A 22,760-nucleotide genomic window follows, 5' to 3' on the forward strand; every position below is an offset into this window, starting at 1 on the left:
TCACTGGAACATTCAAAAATCAAGCTCTTAATCTAATAACCACAGTATGTTATCAATTAAAACCACTGCATTATTGGTTGTTAAAGCAGGAAGTAATACAGCAAGTAAAGTATTTCTAATTCACAGTTTCAAAAATAAAATGTGCAGTTTTCAAATATCAGACAGCTTGAAATTGGTCATTCAACAACTGCCTCCTTCAACACATGTAAACTATGTTTGCACAGCATTAGGAGATGTCTTTTATTTCAGAAGTTAGTTCTTACTGTTACAGGAGCACCACAAATTTGAATAGAGGCTACAGTGTGAAATGAGCTCACTGAAGGATATGTTAAAAAAAATTTCAACTATAATGCAAAAGCTTTGTTCCCCCAGCACAGATTCCTTAATGAGAAAAAGGAGTCAACACTTACCAAACACAATATGTAAATTAGCTCTATAAGAGATGGGGAAAAATCTAACTCAACTAAAAGATTAGTTAACAAACCTGTGATAGCTGGCTTCAGAATTTTCCTAAAAATAAAATTCAAAAGCATACACAGTATTTGTATCCTCCGCTGAGGAATGCAGACTTTCAACAGTAATGAAAGAAAGATCTAGCTTTAAGAAGTTGTAGGTGGAAACACACGCACACAAATGGGTAACTGAAGAAAACTGAGTACTTAAATATTCAAATTTTAAATGTGTAAGAAAATCTATAATAGAAAAAAAGTGGCAAATTGTTCCTGTGACTTGATTTGCTGAAAACATTTGCAAATTCACACTGGCATTAAGAAAACCAAAGTTTCAAAATTTACTCCTCTCTCTCCAGATATGTTTTCTGTGCAAAAATAAATATCTGAAAATTGCACTAGTAATACTTATTTTAACTTTTGTATTATGAATAATCTGCACATGCTTCTTTACAGACAATACATATTTGTATACTTGCTCATGCAAAATTAGTGTGTGCAACAGGGATATTGTTAATCCTCATACTTAAAAATGATACCTTATTATCCTTTCAAAACTGCCAAATCCTCTGAAATGTAACAAATTTTATGTGGATATTCTTGTCTGCCAGCTAAAAATCATTTGTGTTGCTGAAACAAAAAATTATACAAGAAAAAGAAACATGTTTTTTTTTTGTCTTGCAGAATTGATTTTTAAATGAGAAAAATTTATAAAACAAAGAAATTCATGGTCACAAAATTTTAACATTTTAATCCTAAACATTACAGGGTAAATAGATACTGGACCCTATCTCCACACTCTGTAAGTCCTAACTTTTAGTTTCCATTTTAAATGTTGCTTCTAACCACTAAAACATTAGTGGTTTCACAACCTCTGGATTATGGAAATACACATTTCTCAAATAAATGCTACAAAACAACAATGGAAGAAAGCTGAACAAACTGTCTCCATGAAGGAAAAAAAAGTGGAACATTTTGAAGCTTTTAGACACTTCTGTTTCCATGTCTTATGATTAACTTGTCAATTCAGTGCATTATATGGTCAAATGTAATGGTCCCAGTATTGAACAAGCATTTAACTAGTGTCCATTGATTCCAAATTAGTGGATGATGAATCTTTTTGGATACTTTCAAAGATGGCTGCCAGCTCAGGGTTAGAACTGATCTGTGACTGGAATTCACTCATCAGTGGACTCTTCTCTGCTTCTGGAATGGTTAGCAGTGCTGCTACTGCTCTCATGGCAGATCGCTTTAATTCATCTTGTTTTTCAAACTCCTGCTTTACTGAGTTTGCCTTTACCTGTAATGGGAAGTAAATTTAAATTACATGCTGTAAAAGACAGCTTACATGAACAAAATTAAGCACACAGGAATTCCTGGTAAATAAGCAAAATTACTATCAGAGGTCCAAAGGGCACTTTATATTTTAAGTATAGCCAGAATTACACTTCTTTCAAAGCAGAAGCTGTCTTTTTTTCTTAGGAATTTACACAGAAAATCCAGACCCACATGATTGAAACAAAAAGTGAAACTTGGGGAATATCATCTGCTAAGCAAATCCTACTTTGGCCTTTAGCTATCCTATTATTCATGATTCTTCAAATGCCATATAATAACATCTCCATGCCTTTATTCATGTAATTACTTGATATTTAAAAACCTTGTTTAACCTTCTTGGTCTAAAAAATCATTTTCCAAGGTTAATTTCAAATATCATCACCCTCATATGAAGTCTCCTATGTTTCCCTCCCTAACCAGAACTGAATATGACCTTATCACATCTTATTCTACATGGGTACTTTAAAATATATATCATATTATTATAGCAATAAAAATAACATTTAACAGTGCTACAGTTCATAAAACAATAGGTTATCTTTAGATCAACTGCTATATATGAAGTTAGAATAATTAAATTTGGAAACCTCAGAAAAAGCTACCAATCCTAAATTCAAAGTTACACAAGAAAAAGAAACATGTTTTTTGTTTCCCTAAACTTTTTATTTTTAAATGAAAAGACTTATAAAGCAAAAAATAATTACATAGTCACAAAATTTTAACATTTTAATCTTACATGGTAAACAGATCCTGGCCCTTTCTCCACACTCCATAAATCCTACACCCAGGATAGTCTAGGTTGATGTCTATTAAGGATTACCTTAGTTGTACATGTGGCACGTAATGGCTCAACAAGTCGGTCCAACCTCTGTAGTACCGCACTTGGACAAAGGGTAGAAAGTCTCACCAACATTAAAAATGTTAGCATCTATTAGGAATAAAAAATGACAAAATTTACAACTGATATTTTTTCTAAGGACAAAATCCCAAATTCTGATAAATTTCTTAAAAGGAAAAATGACTCACATGTAAAATAGAGCTTCATTTTAATGTAATATGTCATTCTGAATCACAAAGATTTATTTCAAACCTTATCTGAGTTAAGTGCTAGGGAGAACAACTGTCATGTGGTCCTAAAATACAAAACTAGAAAACTGGTTTTCTATCTTGGCTGCACATTATAATCACTTGGGAAAGTTCTGTAACATACCCATTCCTCAGCCTTATCCCCAGAGGGGTTGCAGATTCAATGTTTTTTTTTTTTTGGTACCAGGGATTGAACCCAGGGGCACTGAACCACTAAGCCACATCCCCAGCCCTTTTTATTATGAAACAGGGTCTCACTAAGTTGCTTAGGGCCTCAATGAGGATGACTTTGAATTTGTGATCCTTCTACCTCAGCCTCAGATTTAGTATTTTTTAAAAAGCCCATGTGCACCAGAATTGAAATTCACTAAACTAGAATATTACTAACCTGGACAAAAGCTTTATAGTAAGTTTCCACTACCTTAGCAGATTTTTTTCTAGGGAGAGAGGTTAACTCAACTGTTATCCAGATTAATTCATATAAAACTAAACAACCCCTAATTTTTTTCTCTTGGGCTATAAATTTATAGAATTAAACAATATATCCTGTTACTTTTTGGGGGAGCTCTCTTTACTGAAATCTGGGAGGATCAGGTCACTACCATATATAGCAACAAATAAAAGTTCTGGTAGAATAGCTCAATACTGATCAGTTACCACTTTTGCTCTGCCAGGAAAGGCCCTAACGGAAGAGTTGAGGAAAAGGATATAATACATTTTTTTCCCTCAAAACTGTCGTTTACTGTTTGTATTTACAATGGAGATGAACAAACAAGAAAATAAAAAACAGTTATAAACAAAATTCAAGTTCTAAACTTAAGAAGTAATGAGTCATTTCTAGGCTCTTCTACAGATTGCTTTGTATTTCTAAAAAATATTATTGCATGTTGTCCTCTTAATAAAAGTTCTGATATTAAACATGGTATATTATACTGAAAAAAAAAAAAGCCCTCATTCAGGTAAACAAAAATAGTTATCATTCAGATCAGCCTCAAAGACAGACCAAGACAATATGAAGAAACTAGGAAACCCTCTCATGGGTAACAACTATAGTCCAACATCGAGACAGGTCAAAAAAGTCAGAGATTTATACTTTGAATAGCAAAAGCTAACTGGACTTTCTGGAAAAGATCTAGGTAAGGGACTAGTCACTAAGCAAGCTGGCACAGAATTTCTTAAAAACTTTGTGTCCATTTCCACTTCATCTTTTAATAAAATGAGTTTTGGACTTTTCTTTTATATTAACTTTTCTTACACTAACTTACTACTATTATTTTCTTTTTTGAACCAGGGAGTGAACTCAGTGGTGCTTAACCATTGAGCCACATCTCCACCCCTTTTATTATATTTAATTTAGAGACAGGGTCTTGCTAAATTACTTAGGGCTTGCTAAATTGCCTAGGCTGGTTTTAATCTCCCAATCCTCCTGCTCTAGCCTCCCAGGCTGCTGGGATTACAGGCATGCATCACCATGGCTGGTCATTACTACTACTTTTGCATATTACAGTTTATAAGATGCTTACTAAGACTTTAATAGACAACCCTTTTTTTTTTTTAACTTATAGGTGTTAACAAATTACAAGAGCACCAAGTGCTGCAGTCTTCCTCTAAAACATTCTATAAAACAATCAAACATCTTACCTTAATATCATAATGGTCCTTCAAACCATCTTCAACATGATTTAGAAATTCAAAGATATCTAGTCTATCAAGACAACTGTCTAGAAGTGTATACATACACTCAAAAGCCGCCTTTCTAATATCCAAACCATCATCAACTGTGTGTTTAAATGGACCCATTTCTACCTGTTAAAACAAAAAAAGAATTTGTAGATATGATACTTAAGAAATAAAAGACAAGCTCAGATAAACAATGTACTCTAACTAACTTACCTCCCTTATAAGCTCCTTTCTAACTTTTGTTTCATTGTACAGATGTGGAAGAACAGTATCCAAAAGATCCCTTATTAATGATGGTTTGTTATGTGCTGCTGAGTTGAATGTGACCAAGGCTACTCTTCTTACATTCAAATCTGGGTCTTCTAAAGTTTTTAGGAAGTCACCTGAAAAATTATGAGAAAAGCAACATACAGCTATAGTAAGCGTAAAATAAAATATGCATAATATTTTTTTCAAATTGAATTGCTTATTATAGTTGGTATCACTGTTATTTTCTTCACTGAAGGTCAAAGAACAGAACTTGATAAAATACTAAGTGAACCATAAAAGTTTATTTTAGCAGCAGGAAAATCATCATTTCTAAAGCTGAGTACATTTTCAAGTGATAACCCACTATCTATATATACTGCAGAGTGTATGGAAGGACAGTTCATGAAATTCCCCAGAGGTGGCCTACACAGAAAGTGATAAGTCTGTAGCCAAAAAGACTAAGTTGCAAGGTTTTCCTTATAGTTTCCCAAAAATTTTTAAACAAAGTTCAAAATAAGGCGAGGACAGATCTACTGCTGAAGAAAGATGAACTATTGTTAACAGGTATACAAGCAATCAAGTGTCAGAGAAACTGGTCTCCAAAACCTGTATTTTTTTTTCTATCTTCACTGAGAAATACGTGAATCTGTAAGACTATAAAAAGAGTAAACTAAAATTTAACAAGTAACAAACACCAAACATAGCCTCTAGATACTTGAAATTAGACTGAAGTCTGCTTGTTTTTCCCAATGTGGGGAGAAATTTATAATGCAAAAATCTTTGAAGTTACAGAAATGGTGACTCAAATAATTTCTCAAAGCCTCAGGTTTCTCAATCAATAAAATGAGAATTATACGTTTAGGGCTACTAAACAGAATAAATCATTATGCATACTGTTTGAACACAGTATTGATACATACAAGGTATGCATAAGTAGCAGTGATTCAATATTATATGATCCCAAGTCTATATCAGCAATTTTTAAAAATAAACAAGAAAATGAAGACAAGGTAATAAAAATCTTGAGCATCAATTTGAAAAATAGCAATTTGATAAAATAAGGGGAGATTTCAGACACTGTACATTGGTAAACTCAATGGTAACATCCAGAAAAGTTTCAGCACTTATTACAAAAAAAAAAAAAAAAGTTTAGAAGACAGCATGGTGGCACATGCCTGTAATCCCAGCGGCTTAGGAGGCTGAGACAGGAGAATTGCAAGTTCAAAGCCAGCCTCTGCAATGGTGAGGTGCTTTTAGCAGCTCAGTGAGATTCTGTCTCTAAATAAAAATCAAAGTAGGGCTAGGGATGTTGGCTCAGTGATTGAGTGCCCCTGAGTTCAATCCCTGGTAACCCCTCCCCCCAAATAATAATTTAAATGTAACAGATTAATCCTTCCCACCCCTTTGTTTACCTAATTATTAAACTATTAGAGGAATAATTATAAGAGAGCATGTATTTCCTTTTAGCAAAGCACCTAAAATACTGCTGTTTATCATGAATGAAATGTTATTGCAGAGTAGACCTGTGGTCCCGATTCCTTGGTCTAGAAATTTCAATTTGAAATTTAAAAAGATTCCTAGGTGGTTTTGATGTTCAAATACTCAAATACTGAATTAAATAGTTAATTCAACTAGAAAACCACCTGACTAAATAACTATACTAACAATGTACAATATAATGCCTCTAGATATTCTTGAGTATCACCTCTAACCTCTTCTGAGAGGTTATTTATTGTTTGTTTCTGGGAGTTTATTTATTGTTTGTAACCCTCCAATCCCCGCCCCCCCCCACAAAATAATCAAAGATTGGGGCCCTACCAGTTCAAATGAGATTCATTCAGTTAACGTTCTAACTGGTCCAAAATTTATTAATCTTAGATTATCCCAAAAATGTGATTATCAAGTATGTAGTTGATTTTAAAGACATGCTTGTATTATCAACTAATTTAATATATTTGCAAAATATATTTTGTTGGGTGGGAGCCCGCCCCGCCTCTCGCCCCCCCAGGCTCCAAAGACTAACTTCCCTGTCCCCCAAGAAGAGCCATCCAATGGTGAGCCCTGCTGGCTCACCTGATCCTACCCACCACTCAGACTAGCCCTGCTGGCTCACCTGATCCTTACCCTCCAATCAAAAAGCCAACTGTCAAACCACCCCTGGCTCTATACGCAGAGCTGTTCCTCAATAAACGGGCATTTGCTCCGAAGACGATAAGCCTTGCTCATTCTTTCAGTAATAAGTATAAACAAATATAATTTTATAAAGCTATAAGATCATACATAATAAATAATCTTTTGGGGTGGGGAGCAAAGGGAGCTTACCAGGCATTGAACTCAGAGGCACTCAACCACTGAGCCACATTCCCAGCTCTTCTTTGCATTTTATTTAGATAAACAGGATCTCACTGAGTTGCTAGTTCCTTGCTTTTGCTGAGGCTGGCTTTGAACTCACAATCTTCCTGCCTCAGCCTCCCAGGCTGCTAGTATTACAGGCATGTGCCATGAAGCTCAGACATCAATAATCTTTTTAATAAAATAATTACCTAAAAGGCATTTTAATTTCTATTCAAAACAAAAACTTCCTCAGAAATGTTTATAGTTATTGAAATTAAGAAACTTGACAATATAGCTCTTTCACCCAAACAGTTAACACACTATATTTATCTTTTTTTCCCCCACTTACCTATGCAGTTCTTTAATAGTGGATCGATAGGTTGAGGATGATCAGAAATAGTAAACTTCACAGCTGTAACCACTGAACTTCGGGCATATGATGAGCCTAGTTAAAAATAAATTGCAAGTCTATTGGTCCATGAAACCCATGGACATCATTTCAAGAAGGTGACCAAAGGAAGAAACAATGGAGGATCTAGCCCTCACAAAAGGGAAATGGTTAAATCCACAAGTAGCTTATACATATTTCAAAATTTTATTAAAAAAAGAAATCTATTTTAAGAATGAATAGCCATTACTATTTTCTACTTATTTCAATGGCACTGACAATGGTAAATCTGAAATCTAAGATCTTTCAACTGAATTAAATACTTTCACCAATTTCAACATAATTAGCACTAGCAAGCCCTTTAGATTAATTCTGGAGCAATCTTCCACATGTGACATTAAAATGTAGTTAGCATGAAGAACTAGATCAAACTTATTAAGCATTAGTACTTAATTATACTCTATCCTTGTAAACAACAAAATTTCATCAATATAGCTCCACATTGTAACACAAGGCAGTACATGTGCATGCATTAACTTTTACATATAAGAGAATCTGGTTCAACTTCCTCATTAGCTAGCTTTCAATGTCAAAAAATTTATTTATTTATTTTAGACAAGAAAATCTATCTTAGATAAGAAAATACTCACCTGATATCAAATACCCTTTAAGCCGTGGAAGGAGAGTTTCAGGATCAATTAGAGTGAGTTTTCCTAGACATTCAGCAACAACATTTCTGGTACCTTCCTCTGCACACTCACAGTGCTTTAATAATAAGGCCCAGATATTTTCAACATATGGTTTAAGGCCCACCACTGATGCAGAGCTAATAATTTCTTTCAAGGAATGAAGCAGAAGATACTGCCTTTTGGGCTGACTAGTTATTTCTTGTAAAACAAACGGCAAATATTCAGGAAGGTTGCCCACACTAATGCTGCCTAATGCATAGGATGCAGCTGATTTCACTTCTTCACTAGGAGATGAGAAAGCTTCTAATATTACAGATTTTAGTTCCAACTGCCCACTTAAGTCAATATGATGCCCAACTTCTCCAAGAGAAAGGAGAGCTAAGAGACGAATGGAATCTGTAGACCTTGAGTTCTTGACATCTTGAATAAACTGACCTACTACAGCTGGTCCCTCCTTAGGGCATGCTCGAGTAAGGGCAGCTACACATTTGGCAATGGAATAATAAGACTGCTTATGAGTCAGAGCTGTGCTCTGAGAGTAAACTGGACCAGTCAGCATACGCAACAAATCCATATATCCTAAATTATTTGTTCCAGTGACAACCAGAGCTTGGAAAAAGTCTAGCATGGCACTAAGAGCTCCCCCCTGCAACAAGGGTGATCTCACAAGTCCAATGAGTTCATTGAGAATAGATCCACTTATCTTTGAGAGGGAGGAGGGATAAACTTTTGCCAGGGTAGTAAGAAAACTGATAGCCATCTGTGAAACATGCATATCACTTTCACTGATAAGAGGTGGGAGCTCATCTAGAACTGCATCAATCATGGCAGCTGTCAGGCTGTCACTGTAGTTTTTAATCAGAATATCTAGGGCAGAAAGGGTCCCCAGTTTCAAAGCTCTCTGGTTCTTCCTGAGAAATGAAGCAAGAATAGGAACCCCTTCTCCCAGGACAGGTCTCAAATCTATCTTCAAAGGTGACCCAGCAATCAGTGTTAATGCCTTCACTGTAGTTAACCGGGTAATTTCATTCTTGAGTCTCTCCAAGAAAATCTGAAGGGTATTAGGCAAGTCGGAACCCAAATTGTCTCCAAGGTTGCAAATAATTTGTCCCATACAGGAAATAGCCCTTTCCTTGACTTCCTGATCAATGTCAGCTGCTTTTAACCTCTTAATGGTACAGGTAAATAGATCTTTGATGTAAGGAGTTGCATCAAACGAGGAAGGCTGATCTAAAGGACGGATTACTTTAACAAGCTGTTGAGTAACAAGAAGTGCTTCAGATGTAATCTTGTAAAATGGGTCTCCAACACAAGCCACAACTGGAGGGACCAAAGCCTGAACATGAGGATGGAAGACTTGAGGAGAGTGGTTACAGAGAATTACATATAGGCATGACAAAGCATCAATCTTCAGATTCGATGAGCTTGATTTATCATTCAGTGAGAAAATAATTCCTAAAAAGCCAACAAAAAAATCGAATCATTTCTATGCTGTTTCAAGAAAGAAATATTAAAAATCAACCGCTAAAATACTGCTAAAGTTCCTATTTTCATTATATTGTCTCAAAAGTAAAAAAAACCCACAATCTGTAACAGCCAAATTTTAAACACAGTAAAATTTTAAACTTTTTATTTGCAAATTTCTAACTTCACATGTTTAAGATGCTTAGATGAAAAAATTCTATATGTAAATTAAATTTTCATAAAATTCCCTCTTAAGAGAAATAATTATTTAAAGTTATCTGAGTCTTAAAATAAGAAGTCCATAACAAGCCCCCAAAAGATACTATTTCTTTCATACCTGGTACAAGTACAGGAATGTGTTGTGTTAGGGCCCCAGGTAATACATTTACCAGTTCAGTTAACATGTTAAAACAACATTGTCGGGTCTTCACACTTTTTTCTTTCATCTGTTTATGCAGAGCTTTAACAATGTTGGGAACCTGTAATTTTCACATACTCATTAGTTAGTTCATCCATTGGTATTTACTCAGTATATTTAATATAATTTATGGATAATGAAGAAAAAGGTAAGAATTTATTTCTTTTTTGTTACATTCCTAAATCAGCTCCTAGTGCTCTTGCAAATAAAGATTATTAGATCTAAACCAAGTTTTTTGCATGTACTATAACTCTTATAACTATTTGCTTGCAGCTAATAAGAAACTAAAAAGATATCACTTAGCTTCCTACAGAGCAACAAAATAATTTTCCTTGATTTTTAATTATAAAATGCACATGACTAATAAAAATTCAACAAATGGTAAATAATAATTTTCAACTAAAAATTTAGCAATTTAATTTATAAATAGAAAGACAACAGATAAGTAACAAAGAAAACAAGTAACATTATGGAAAAGTAACCATCAAATAGGGTTTTTTTTGCTTTCAGTTTCCTGTCACCAGGAAAACAATCTCACTTCAAAAGTAGCTATAAGCAGCCGGGGTACAATTTGTAGACATCTGGTCTAAACTTTCTAATGTTTGTTAGTAAAACTTAAATATGGTCTCCATCAACAATTCTTATAGATGAGCTTGATTTAGGCTATAGACAGAGCTTCTAAAATCCCTCAATAACTAAAAAAGAGATTAAGAACAAAAACAACCTCTCAACAATACTAAACAGCTACATATCATAACTGAACAGATATGATATGTATTATCCCCTTCTCTGATTTAATGACTTAAAACATCTCTTTTATAATAAAAAAGACATAGTATTTATATACTCCATAGAGCTACTATAGAGATTACATGTAAGAAAATGCTCACTATATACTAGTCAATAAATGGGAGCTATAAAGATGTAATGTTTTAGAAAAAAAGTCCTCAAGTAAAAAATGTGTATGTTATTATACTAAGAGTTGACATATGTCAAGCACTAAGTAATATGCACTACACTGAAACTATACAGATCATTTCATCTCTCACTACATGAGCCAAATACTTTTATGTAAACCTTTATTATAATGAGAAGACAGAGGTTAAATAAAACAGATAAAACAGATGGCTATATGATCTGACAGCTCTAAGAATTCTCCATTAATATCAAATATAAAGATTACTTTAATGAATCTTAATATCACTTGTCAAGTAAAATGAGAAACACTTTGATTAGAATAAATGATTTATAAGTAAATATGAACATTTACTGATACACAAACATTTATCTTAGAACTTTGTTTCTCCAAAGATATTTCAGAATTCACATTTACACACACACACACACACACACACACACACACACACACACACACACACACACTGGAAGCATATTTACTATCATGAATTTCTAAGGCATACTTTTTTAAACCAACCTGACTCTGAAGCATTGTTAAAGGTGTTTCTCCCTGTTCCATTGCATCAGGGTCACATAGCCAACTTTGTACAGGACGAGTTTGCTTCAAAAGAGAAAGGTATGCATGAAAAACATCTGCCTTTACATTCTCTTCACGCTCTTTAAATCTGGATATCAGTGCAGGAGAGACAGTCTTGTAAAATTCTGGAAGCATTTCATGCCTTGTGCTAACTACGGCATCCAAGCATTTGGCAGCTGCACGCCTCACTTTCCAACTCATGTCATCATCATCACTGTATTCATCATCACTACCTAAAGGGAAGTTTTAATGTGAACAAGATATTAATGGTAAGAAAAATATCTCATTTTAGAAAAAGCAAATTGGTAATTTTTAATCAAAAACAGTTAATCTAACTTTTCATTAACATATACAGCAAGCATAGTTTAAAAAGAACTAGAACTAAAACTAGAACTAAAAACAGATACAGAACTTGTTACTTGTATAAATTTGCATATAAATGAACTTCTTTATGACAAAGCTTTTCACTAAACTGGTTGATGTGCTATTAGGACAAATATGCATACACTACCTTTCAAAATTTTGTGAAAAGACACTGTACATTTTTCATGATAAAAAGAAAACACTGCCCACTTAACAGATTATCAACTTCTCCAAATTCCTAATGTTAAACCACAAACACTGCAAGCATAATCATTATATCTCACTTATTTGCCAAGGAACAGTGCTGTACTCCTGTTATCCTATCAATTCACAGAGACTTAAGGCAGGAGGATCTCAAGTTCAAGGCCAGGCTGGGCAAGTAAGAGACACACTGTCTCAAAATTCAAAAAGTTTTTAAAAAAGGCTAGGGATCTAGCTCAGTGGTAGAGAGAGCACCCTGGGGTAGGGGCAGGGGTGATCAATCTCCAATACTATTTAAAAAAAAAAAAAAGTGTGTATATGTGAGTGTATGTGAAATCTTAAAAAAAAAAAATATTCCCTTCCTAACACTATTGGTTCAATCAGTTGAGTAACAAAGTCAGAAAGGCAACAAAAACATCAATGGTTTTGGACTAGGGATGCAGCTCAGTGGCACAGCACTTGCCTAGAGTTCTTGAGGCCCTGGGTTCAATCCCAAGCACTACAAAAAAAATTAAAAACTACAATTGTTATGGGCTGAGGGTGCAGGTCAGTGGTAGAGCCTTTGTGAAAGGCACTGTACCAAGAAAGAAAGCAAATACAAAAAAAAGCAATTCTCATGTCAGTCTAAAATTATTTATCAATGGTTTTGTTATTCTTAGATAAGACTATAGCTCTTAAATGATCCCTTAGTATATGAACATTGAGGGTAAGGGGTAATCTCTCTCTACCGCCTTATAACCCAATTAGCTTAGTGACAGTCAAGTATAGCCAAGTAGATTTTAGAAGACTCTATGATATATAATAAAAATTTCAAATCTCCAAATAGTTTACTTAATTTCATTCATTTTTGGTCATTATAGATAATTCAACAAAATACTGCTAAACACAAGACATTTGATTCAGTCTCCCATACCTACTTAAATAAAATTTAAAAGGAACAGCTAGAAAAGACTACTGACTTAAAAGAAAATAAATAAATAGAATTTTCTCCAATTTCAACATAAATAAATCAAATTTTCTCCAATTTCAACATACAATGTGAATTGCATCATAGAAATATAAGGTTTATTAAAAACAATTTTATGTAAAAAAATTAACAAATGTCCTAATCACTGAAATTATGTTTACTTAATGAATCATTATAACACCATGGATGAAAGACAGGAGGTGTTACTTATAATTCATATAAACTTATAAAGTAGCATGCTAAACACCAACACTCAAAACCTGGAGCATACATTGTTCTGTTATTTAGCATGCTAAACACCAACATTCAAAACTTGGAGCATACACTGCTACTGCTTCATTCAAATGATATTCACATCACACCGTAAGCTAAGATTTCCCTTCATTAATATAACACATGTATTACCTACTATGTACTAGGCACTGTTCTAGGCACTGACATAGGCAGTTAATAAAGAGGTTAAAATTTCTAGTCTCCCTGCAGACAGCAAGTAGGTGGAAGATAATCATACAATGTGTCAGAAACTGTGATAAACAAAATTAAAATGCTGAGAAGGGAAATAGAAGTATGCCAAAGGAGGGGAAAGCTCCAAGATGGGAGGGATATGAGAGAAAGGAATCAGGTATGACTAAGATTTTAGTCCTGAGAAACTAGAGGAATGGAGGCGCCATTCTGAGAAAAAAAAAAAAAAGACCAAAGAAAGAACAAGTTTGAAGATGGATGAACAAAAGGTAGAGAGAAGATATTTCAGATATTTGGCCAGTGATATCAATTAAACAGTCATATATGGACTCTAAAGAAAAGATCTGGAGCAAAGATAAGATATGGGTTGTAACCATACTAATAAAGTCAGGAGACTTCATGAAGTCCAGAAGAAAATTAAGAGTCCAATAAATAAGTATAAGGACTGTGTCCTGGAAAAGGAGTGCCACAACAATACGACCAAACCCAGCCAAGTTTGGTATCCTAAAAGCTAAATAAAAAAATACTGCTAAAATTAACAGGCAGAGTCAGTCCAGCCTTTGCAATATTATACATCACTGAAGGACAGGGTTCAAGATGGAAAGTGAAGAAAGGAAAAGAAAAACATAATTTAAAGAGTTCTGCTGTAGAGAGAAAACAAGGAGTACCTGCTAGAGAAGTTAAGGGAGGTATTTTTAGTTGTTTTTTTAAAGATAGGTTAAATTACAAACTTTATAGGAAAGTTTATTACATAAATTCAAAGAATCAAACTAAATAAAAAGTATTATTAAAAAATATTTACCCATTAAAATATCTCTATGATTTACTCATAAAATATCTCTTAAGTTCTTCCAATACAAAAAGAAACAACTAAACATGAGCAACCCTATGTCCTTTAAGTGCCATTCCTTTCCAGAGTAAATACCACAAATCACAGTGTAACATCAATTTTAGAAACTTTAGAAATGTTTAGGTCATTCATGAAAGTCTAATATGTCTTTAAACGTTACCCTACCCAGGTCATCGCCCATGCTAGACAAGTACTCAGTCATTGAGCTACTTGCCCAGTTCTTTTTCTAATTTTTATTTTGGGATAAGGTCTTATTAAGTCTCCCAGACTGGCCTTGAACTTGTGATACTTCTGCCTCAGCCTAAGTAGCTGGTTTTATTGGCTTGCATCACCATACCTAGCAGATTCAAAAATTAAAAAAACAAAAAAACAAAAAACAACACTGATTTATGCTCTGACAAAAACATTTTGTAGAAACTGTGAAAACTAAAGAACAAAACTGTAGTATAATTTGCAGTAAGAATCACCTCCATCTATAATACCGATCTTTCACAAAATTTAAATTTTCTTCCATCCAATCTGAAATACCTTGATCATCGTCATCACCACCATCAGCATCCATAGCATTTTCATCTTCATCTTCATCATCATAATTGTAATTTGGATCATAGGTAAGATATTTAAGACAAATGTTTATAATAGTAGAAACATGAGGATATACTTCCTTAGGACATCTGAAGATAAAAACAAAACCTGCTTTAAGCAACTCTTCTCCTTGATTCAGTGTCTGCCACATTTTACTTTATTACCATCAATAACATATAAAAGTGTTTCCCAGACTATTTAACACCAATTGGACTTGAACTTTTTCTTCCAGGGTCTTCATATTTTAAAAGATTTCTTTTAAATTATATTTATTTAATTAATTTTATGAAGAATCCTCCTCTTCATACAGAAAATCAGAAAATTTCCAATTTTAAAAATCAGATATCATTATAAAGTGATTTCTCAAGAACCTGAATGGCAAGGAATAACTGGAAGACTAAGTCCAGTGAGACCAAGACACTATGCTATATTAGCCAAAGGAAAAATCTGTTACTAGGTTAGTATTGCCTTCGAGTAGATATTTGCAAAAATTCTTATTAAGCTTTTAAAAAATATTAGAATCAAAATTTTCAAAATGAGTATCACTGTTCTTAGCAAAATAGATATGAGGGATCTAAACAAAAACTGTTGAAAAGATTTGAAAGTCACTGATCAAATAATTAATTTATCTTATTGATCTCTCAAAGCAGCTATATCTTCATATATTATATCTCTTCCCCTCTACAGAGGCAGAAATAATTATAAATGCTTTTCCTACATTTAAAAAATAAATTCCTAATAATGAGATGGAAACAATTTCAAAGTAAATGTGATAATCACATTTGATAACAAAAATAACATTATCTTCAAATATTGGCTATCAGTTATTAAAGAACTATTTAAAATACAGCTGAAATTTTGAGCACTGTTTTTCCTTATACAACCTACTCTAGATTTTAATTATTCTATTCTTTTTTAAAAATATTTTTTAGTTGTTAATAGACCTTTATTTTATTTATTTCTATGTGTTGCTGAGAATTGAACCCAGTGCCTCACACATGCCAGGCAAGTGCTCTACCACTGAGCTCCAGACCTATTATTCTATTCTTAAGGAAAAAAAAAAAAAAAAAACTAAATAACTTACCTTCTCACAAATGATTCAAAAGCTTGAATGCAGTATTCTCTCAATTCATCATCATCTACATTACAAAATTTTACCACCAAAGGAATTATCTTTTCAAGATATTCACCTAAGAAAAACATACCTTTTCTTAAAAACATGCTTTTTTTTTTTTTTTTTTAAATTAAAGACAGCTTTAAAACATTTCTTACCTATCCTATGGCCAGCTTGCCTACTAATAGCAGCAATACATTGTATGTAGGTTCTTGTTGTTGACATGGAATCATTTTTGGACAACTCTGACAACAGATGTTCAATAAGATCTACAAAAACTATATTTCCACAGCTCATAACCAGATGGCCAAGAGCAATAATGGTTCTTTTCCTCACTGCAAGTCTGGGGCTGGTCAACTGAGGGAGTAGACAGGTCAGAATTGAAGGATGGAAATTAACAAGAAGTCCTCCTTGCCTTAAAATAAAAAAGAAAGAAAAAAATGAATGAATTCAAGATGTCAGAGCACACTAAAATATCTGTCCTCTGAACTCAACATAAATATGCAATAGGGTACAAATTTAGATGAAACAAACCCAAATTCAGAATGAAGGGAAAACTGAATTGTCACTATTTTTACCATTGAAACAAAAAATATAGAACTAGTACTAGAACTCCTGGAATCTAGATTTACATTCTCCATTAGAAGCTATCTAATGAACTGGCTAGGCAATAACTCAATGTTCTTGTCACTTTTTTCCTTCCATGATCTTTAATTGATTTTATCTATTAATCATAGTTTCTGGGGTGATTCACAATACTTCTATATTCCGTCTCACCTCATTCCTCTCTCTTCCTTGCCTTCTTTTCTCTATAAATCAAAATACCAAAAATTTCAGAGATTCTCATGGTTCCAAATGCTCTTTTAAAATAATCTCATATGTACATGTAAAGTTCAATGAGTTAATAGTACTCAAATACCCATTATGTGCCAGGACAGTGCCAGTGATCAAAACACACACAGGACAGAAAGCCTGACTGGATTGAAAATGCTTATCAAATTAAGTACAAAATCTCTACCCACCTCAACATGATTCCAATCTATCAAAATGATTTCCTACTACTTTTCTATTCCTTCTATATCCTAGAAAACACCACTTACATGGAAATATTCTATACCTACAATACAGGCACATTCATCTATTAAAAGTGCTACCCAGCACTTCAATTCAAATGCATTCTTACCAGTCTTCAGTCCCACTCTGCCTTATAGCCATCTGTGTTCTCATTTCCTATAGTAAACTATAAGCTCTTCATGTGCTAGAATGATAGCACCTCACTATATATTTACATATACACACATACCCTTCCATATGAAGGCACAAGATTATTTTAAAATTGAACTGAGTTAGCCACAAAAAATAAACAAGAACCAGGGATTAAATAACTTCAGACCATTTAACTTACTTTCTCCTAAGAGAAAGTAGAAAAGCAACAAATGACTAAAAAGTCAAGTTCCTTTCTCCCCACAAACCATGCAATTCAAACAATGATTACTAAAGATTACCAGCATTTATTTAACTGGAAAATTTGTAACTTCCACTTGTACTTCCTATCTAAGTAAATCAATATACATAAGAATATAATAGTTTAAAAAAAAAGGAAAAACAACTGTGCTGAAAAAACTTAAAATACAAACTTTATTAATTTTCAGAACTATACTATGCTTATAATTATGCTTACATAATTAGCTTATGTGTCCCCCTACCCCCAACCATATACATTTGTAAGACACTTTAAACATGAATAATTTTGGATACCTTTTTTACATTTACCAAAAGGAATTTTTAATAAATGAACATAATATCTGTAAAACAAGTAATGCAAATAATGGGCACATTTACCTGCTTAACATATCAGCCATAATATCCAAGGCTTCTAGCTGAACAGAGACATCTTCCTGTTTTGCTATTGCACTGGTAAGACGTCCAGTAATCTTTTTACATACATTAGCAGCTAATGCAGAACCTGAATAAATAATAAACCAATGATAATTTCAAGACAAAGATGTTGAATTCCATCTTATATTCATTGAGGAAATCAAATATTTGACAACTCTAAACTTGATGAAGACACTCAAAAGCTCCACACCAGAAAAGCATGTTTCAAAATGGGCTGTTTTTCTATAAAATAACTTATTAGACATAAATGAAGGCAATAACAATAGTCTTCTCTACTTAAGTCCTCTTTTTTAGTAACCTAGCATTTTAAATTTCAGTGAATTAAAAAACATTCTGAACTCCAATACTTAATAGATTCTTTAAAAGAAAACCTGATAGCTATGTAGTCTCTAATAAAGGTCCTTTTTAGCACAGATTGTATAGTTTCATTATAAAGGAGAAATGTTATTCTATACTCATACATATATCAAGGTTATTACTATTGAAAGTAGTTCATGTTGCCACTGAAAATGAGAGAAAAAAACATAAGTAACTGCGAAAGAATCTAAATGGTTAAAAATAAAGTAAAATAAAGGAAATACCAACACAGCCAATACAATTTTAAATAATGTTGAGTTGTATAGAGTAGTCAGAGCTGGTGGAATATTTGAATGAAATGAACTTCTTAATAAAGATAAAGTTACATTAGTATGATATAGTGGAAAAAGTATCAATTTGGAATCAAAATATAATGAAATTGAATCTTTACTGGACTAGGACATCAAAACTGGATGAATTAACCTAATCTCTCTGAATTTCAATTCCTCCATTTACAAACTAGGAGAATCTTAAGATCTCTTTGGGTGGTTAATGTTTAGATTAGGGTGAAATACATAAGCAGCATTTAGCATGATGGCTAGAATAGTGAATTATTAAGTATTTACTAAGCAAATGAGTAAAAACATCATACCTAGGTAACATTATTATCAATTAAATCTTCCCATGAATCAGGGAGATAATATTTTACCCCATTTGCAGATGAGATAATAACTAGTAGATTGCTAATTTTAATGAGTTTACAAGTCAAGATCAATTCTAAAACTTACATAGACACTTCATTAGAGGTCAAAGCTTATTTATTAACAAATTCATTAGTTATAATTCAAAATTTTTATATTACCAAGTAATAAAAAGTTTAAAGTTACTAGTGACTGGAACAGGTTCACAGCCATGTCTTAACTGCTAAATTTTACATACAAAATTCTGATGCAAAGAAAAATTAATATTGGAAATAGAATAGTAATCAGAACTCAAAATATTATTTATATTTCCCCTCAACATATAGGCTAGCACAACTCCACTCAGCAGTTTTGGCACATTCAATATAAAATTTTGCTCAAACATATAAAAATTCATCTGATATATTTAAATTAAATCATAATTATTTAAAGTTAAATTTAGTTTTAAGAAAAACAAGGCTTCAGGCTTTGATTTTTCTTAATTGTTTAAAGGAATACCTATAAAGATCTCTTATGATCTCTCTCCCTCTCTGACCAGGAAAGGATAAAAGAAACCAGGGATTAAAGACAGGGGAAAATACTTCCATTAAATAAGAAAAAAATGTTCTTGCTTACCACTGGAAGCAGGAGGAAGTTCTCCAATTACTGTTTTAAGGCCAATACTTGAAATATCCCGAAGTTGTTCTTTATCAGAAAGCATGTTAGTGCAGAGGGTATCTACAATTGTCTCTACTTGGTATTCTTTCACTTTACTCACTAAAGGTCCAAGGCTGAAATATAAAGAAGAAAAATTCCCTTAAAATTAACTTGTCTGGCTAGCAACTGTCAACTAAGTATACATTATGCCTGATTCATAAATAGTATACAAATGAGGATATAAAAGAAACTCGACTGATAAACTCCTTGTAGTTGGTTTCCAATTTTTTCCCCAACTAAAGATGACTTTCATTCCCCACTCTTACCACTTCGAATATTAAAAAAAAACACAAAACTTTATTTATAATGTAACTAGGAGTCTGTTACTAGCAGGAAGATTTACCTACTATAGCAGTTATCACATGTATCACTCTTACAATTTTTACTTATACTATCATACTATCACCATACTCCACCTCATGAGCCAAAAGAATTCTGAGTGTCCTTGAGTATCCTTAATTTATATATCAAAGTTCCTTTTATTCTGACTGGTTGCAACAACTGAAATTTTAGTAATACTAGTCTGCTCCCAAAGCACTTTGCATATAGTTTTTTCCTGATAGTATCTTATACTGTTAATAAAGGTTTGCATTACATCCAAAGGTTGAACCACTTCTTTATGGAGGAAAGTCCTTTGTTTATTACCTTCCCATAGACTTTAACACATAGTATGTATCAAGAAATAACTTCTGATTGTTTGACTAGAGAAGTAGAAGGCACTGCAATTTGGGAAATTAAGAGAAAAGAAGAAAAACAAGTTGTTTGGAGAACTCCAAGAACAGCCCAATCTAAATTGATGGCAGTGATAATAAAAACAGGGCAGATATATATGTATATATAAAAAAAAACTAAGGTGTAACTATGAAAACTGAAAATAAAGATAAAAAGGATTCCAAAAATTAATTTAAAGATTTGTAGCTTCCAGGAATAAGCAGAATAGCTTTGCTAAGCTAACCTTTCTGCAGATAACAATTGCAAAATTTCCAAAACTATCTTTTAGAAAACAACTATTTGAATGGCAGAAAACAACTCAAAAAACAAGAGAAAAAGTCTACCTAGAATTTCAAATCTGGTGGAATTTTCTTCAAAAATAGAAACAAAGACAATTTCACACAAACAAAAATTGAAAGAATGCATCACCATCAGGCCTGTAGTATTAATAATTAATTAGCAAAGGAAAATCTTTAAGCTAAAAGAAAATTAAACAAGATGGTAATTTGGGTCAACAGAAAAGAATAACTATAGCCACCAGAAATGGTGTTATGTGTACACACATGATAAACTACACTTAAAGGACTGTATTTTGCCCCTCAAGCCATAAAGAATGCTGTATTATAGAAACACACACATACACATACTTATCAATGTATTTAAAAAGCAGGAGCACACACAACAGGAGGAAAGTAAATGAACTGCTATTATTTCGGGGAGGAATTAAACTATATCAAGTGGCACAATATTAACTAAATAGACTGATAAATTTAAGGCATGAATTGTAATCCCTAGAGTCTATAAAGAGACACATCTTAAAAGACAACAGAAGAATCAAAACAAAACATATAACAGGAATTCCCAACTTTTTGAGTCTAGGACCCACTCTAAAAATCACTTAAGACCCTAAAGAAATTATCTTTAAGTGGGTGTATCTGTCAATGCTTACCATATTAAAATTAAATAAAACTATTTACATATTAGGAATAGTAACATTTTAAGAAAATTATAATCTCAAAAATTAAAAAATATTACCAAAACCATACTGCTTTTACATTTTTGCAACTTTCTTTCATGTTTGGGATTAAAAGAATATAGAATTTCCATATCTGCTTTTGCACTGTTTGTTGTGCGATTGCATGTCATGTGGCCTCTAGAAAATTAATGCTGTGCGCTATGAGAAAATGGAATCAAAAGGAAAAATAAGTCCTCAGTATTATTCATGACAGTCTGACCCTTTCAGGGTCAAGGGCTATACCAGGGCCCTTCTAGACCAAACTTCAGGAAGTGCTGCGTTAAGTATTTGATTACCCCAAAAGAAAGTAGGGGGAAAATAATAACAAAACTAGAAAACTAAAGTAAATGACATGCCAAAATCCAGCCGTATCAATACTTACAATAAATGTCAGTGAATCAACTAAACACTCCACCGAACAGCAGAAATTATAAAACTGAATAAAAGAAAAAAAGCCACATCCAATTACCTGTTGTCTACAATAAAAACATACTCAAAGACTCAAATATCAAGAAGACAACAATTATGATAAATGTGTTCACAGTCACCAAATTTTAGTTAGGTTCCTCTGAGACCACTTTTCAATTAGACCTTGACCTTTGCTCTGTACTTGCTGGGTCTGTACAGCTCAGTGGTAATAAGAATTGGCTCACCCTGGTGTGTCTCATGTAATTTTACGTCTCCTAGTTCCTTCATTTTGCTTGCTGGCTATAAATCTCCACTGATCCTTGTATTCACAGTTAAGACAAATATCTGAGGAATAGTATCATTTTTAAGAAAAGTAATTACATTCTCAAAAATCAGAAAAAGTACTGGAAACAGTACTGCTTTTATATTTTTTGGAACTTTCTTTCATGTTTGGGATTAAAAGAATATAGAATTTCCATGTCTGCTTTTGCAATAATCCTAACGCCTGTCACAACAATCCTGAATAGTTTTCCTGTTTAAACAAATGCCAATAATTTTGTCTTTAAATAATACAATTTTAAAACGAAAGGAAAACTGATATTACAAAGAAAAATGATAAATCAACAATTATAGTTGGAAACTTAAAAATCCCTCTTAGTAATCAAGATTACCCAAACAAAAAAGTCAGACAAGATATAAATCTAAAGCACCATCAACTATCCTGAGCTGACATTTATAAAACACTTTAACAAACACAACTAAAGAATATACTCTCTTTTTAAGTGAATAGGAAATATTCACCAAGATCTACCATATGGTAGGTGCACTATAACACAAATCTTAATAAATGTTAAAAGAAAAAAAAAACTGGTATAAGAACAGACAAACAGATCAATGGAAC

At 32.9% G+C, this 22,760-nt stretch overlaps 1 protein-coding gene across 2 annotated transcripts in view; it reads right to left on the minus strand.

Annotated features, from left to right (window-relative positions):
* Positions 1 to 215: 215 nt before the first annotated feature.
* Cand1 (cullin associated and neddylation dissociated 1) overlaps positions 216 to 22,760 on the minus strand; it is a 38,429-nt gene continuing 15,884 nt past the window's right edge. The window contains exons 1-14 of one of the 2 annotated variants that reach the window (XM_078053189.1): positions 21,834 to 21,849; positions 19,645 to 19,799; positions 17,975 to 18,098; positions 16,291 to 16,547; positions 16,103 to 16,208; positions 14,962 to 15,107; positions 11,531 to 11,823; positions 10,015 to 10,156; positions 8,175 to 9,668; positions 7,486 to 7,581; positions 4,767 to 4,936; positions 4,515 to 4,679; positions 2,608 to 2,715; positions 216 to 1,749 (exon numbers count right to left, since the gene is read on the minus strand). In XM_078053189.1, the coding sequence (XP_077909315.1) occupies positions 1,525 to 1,749; positions 2,608 to 2,715; positions 4,515 to 4,679; positions 4,767 to 4,936; positions 7,486 to 7,581; positions 8,175 to 9,668; positions 10,015 to 10,156; positions 11,531 to 11,823; positions 14,962 to 15,107; positions 16,103 to 16,208; positions 16,291 to 16,547; positions 17,975 to 18,098; positions 19,645 to 19,729 (3,411 nt within the window). In that variant the 5' untranslated portion in view covers positions 19,730 to 19,799; positions 21,834 to 21,849 and the 3' untranslated portion in view covers positions 216 to 1,524. Of the gene's footprint in view, positions 1,750 to 2,607; positions 2,716 to 4,514; positions 4,680 to 4,766; positions 4,937 to 7,485; positions 7,582 to 8,174; positions 9,669 to 10,014; positions 10,157 to 11,530; positions 11,824 to 14,961; positions 15,108 to 16,102; positions 16,209 to 16,290; positions 16,548 to 17,974; positions 18,099 to 19,644; positions 19,800 to 21,833; positions 21,850 to 22,760 lie in introns of those variants that run through there. The other variant, XM_078053188.1, reaches the window with a different exon arrangement.

The sequence above is a fragment of the Ictidomys tridecemlineatus genome, chromosome 6 (genome assembly GCF_052094955.1).
Source record: "Ictidomys tridecemlineatus isolate mIctTri1 chromosome 6, mIctTri1.hap1, whole genome shotgun sequence".
Lineage (NCBI taxonomy): Eukaryota > Metazoa > Chordata > Mammalia > Rodentia > Sciuridae > Ictidomys > Ictidomys tridecemlineatus.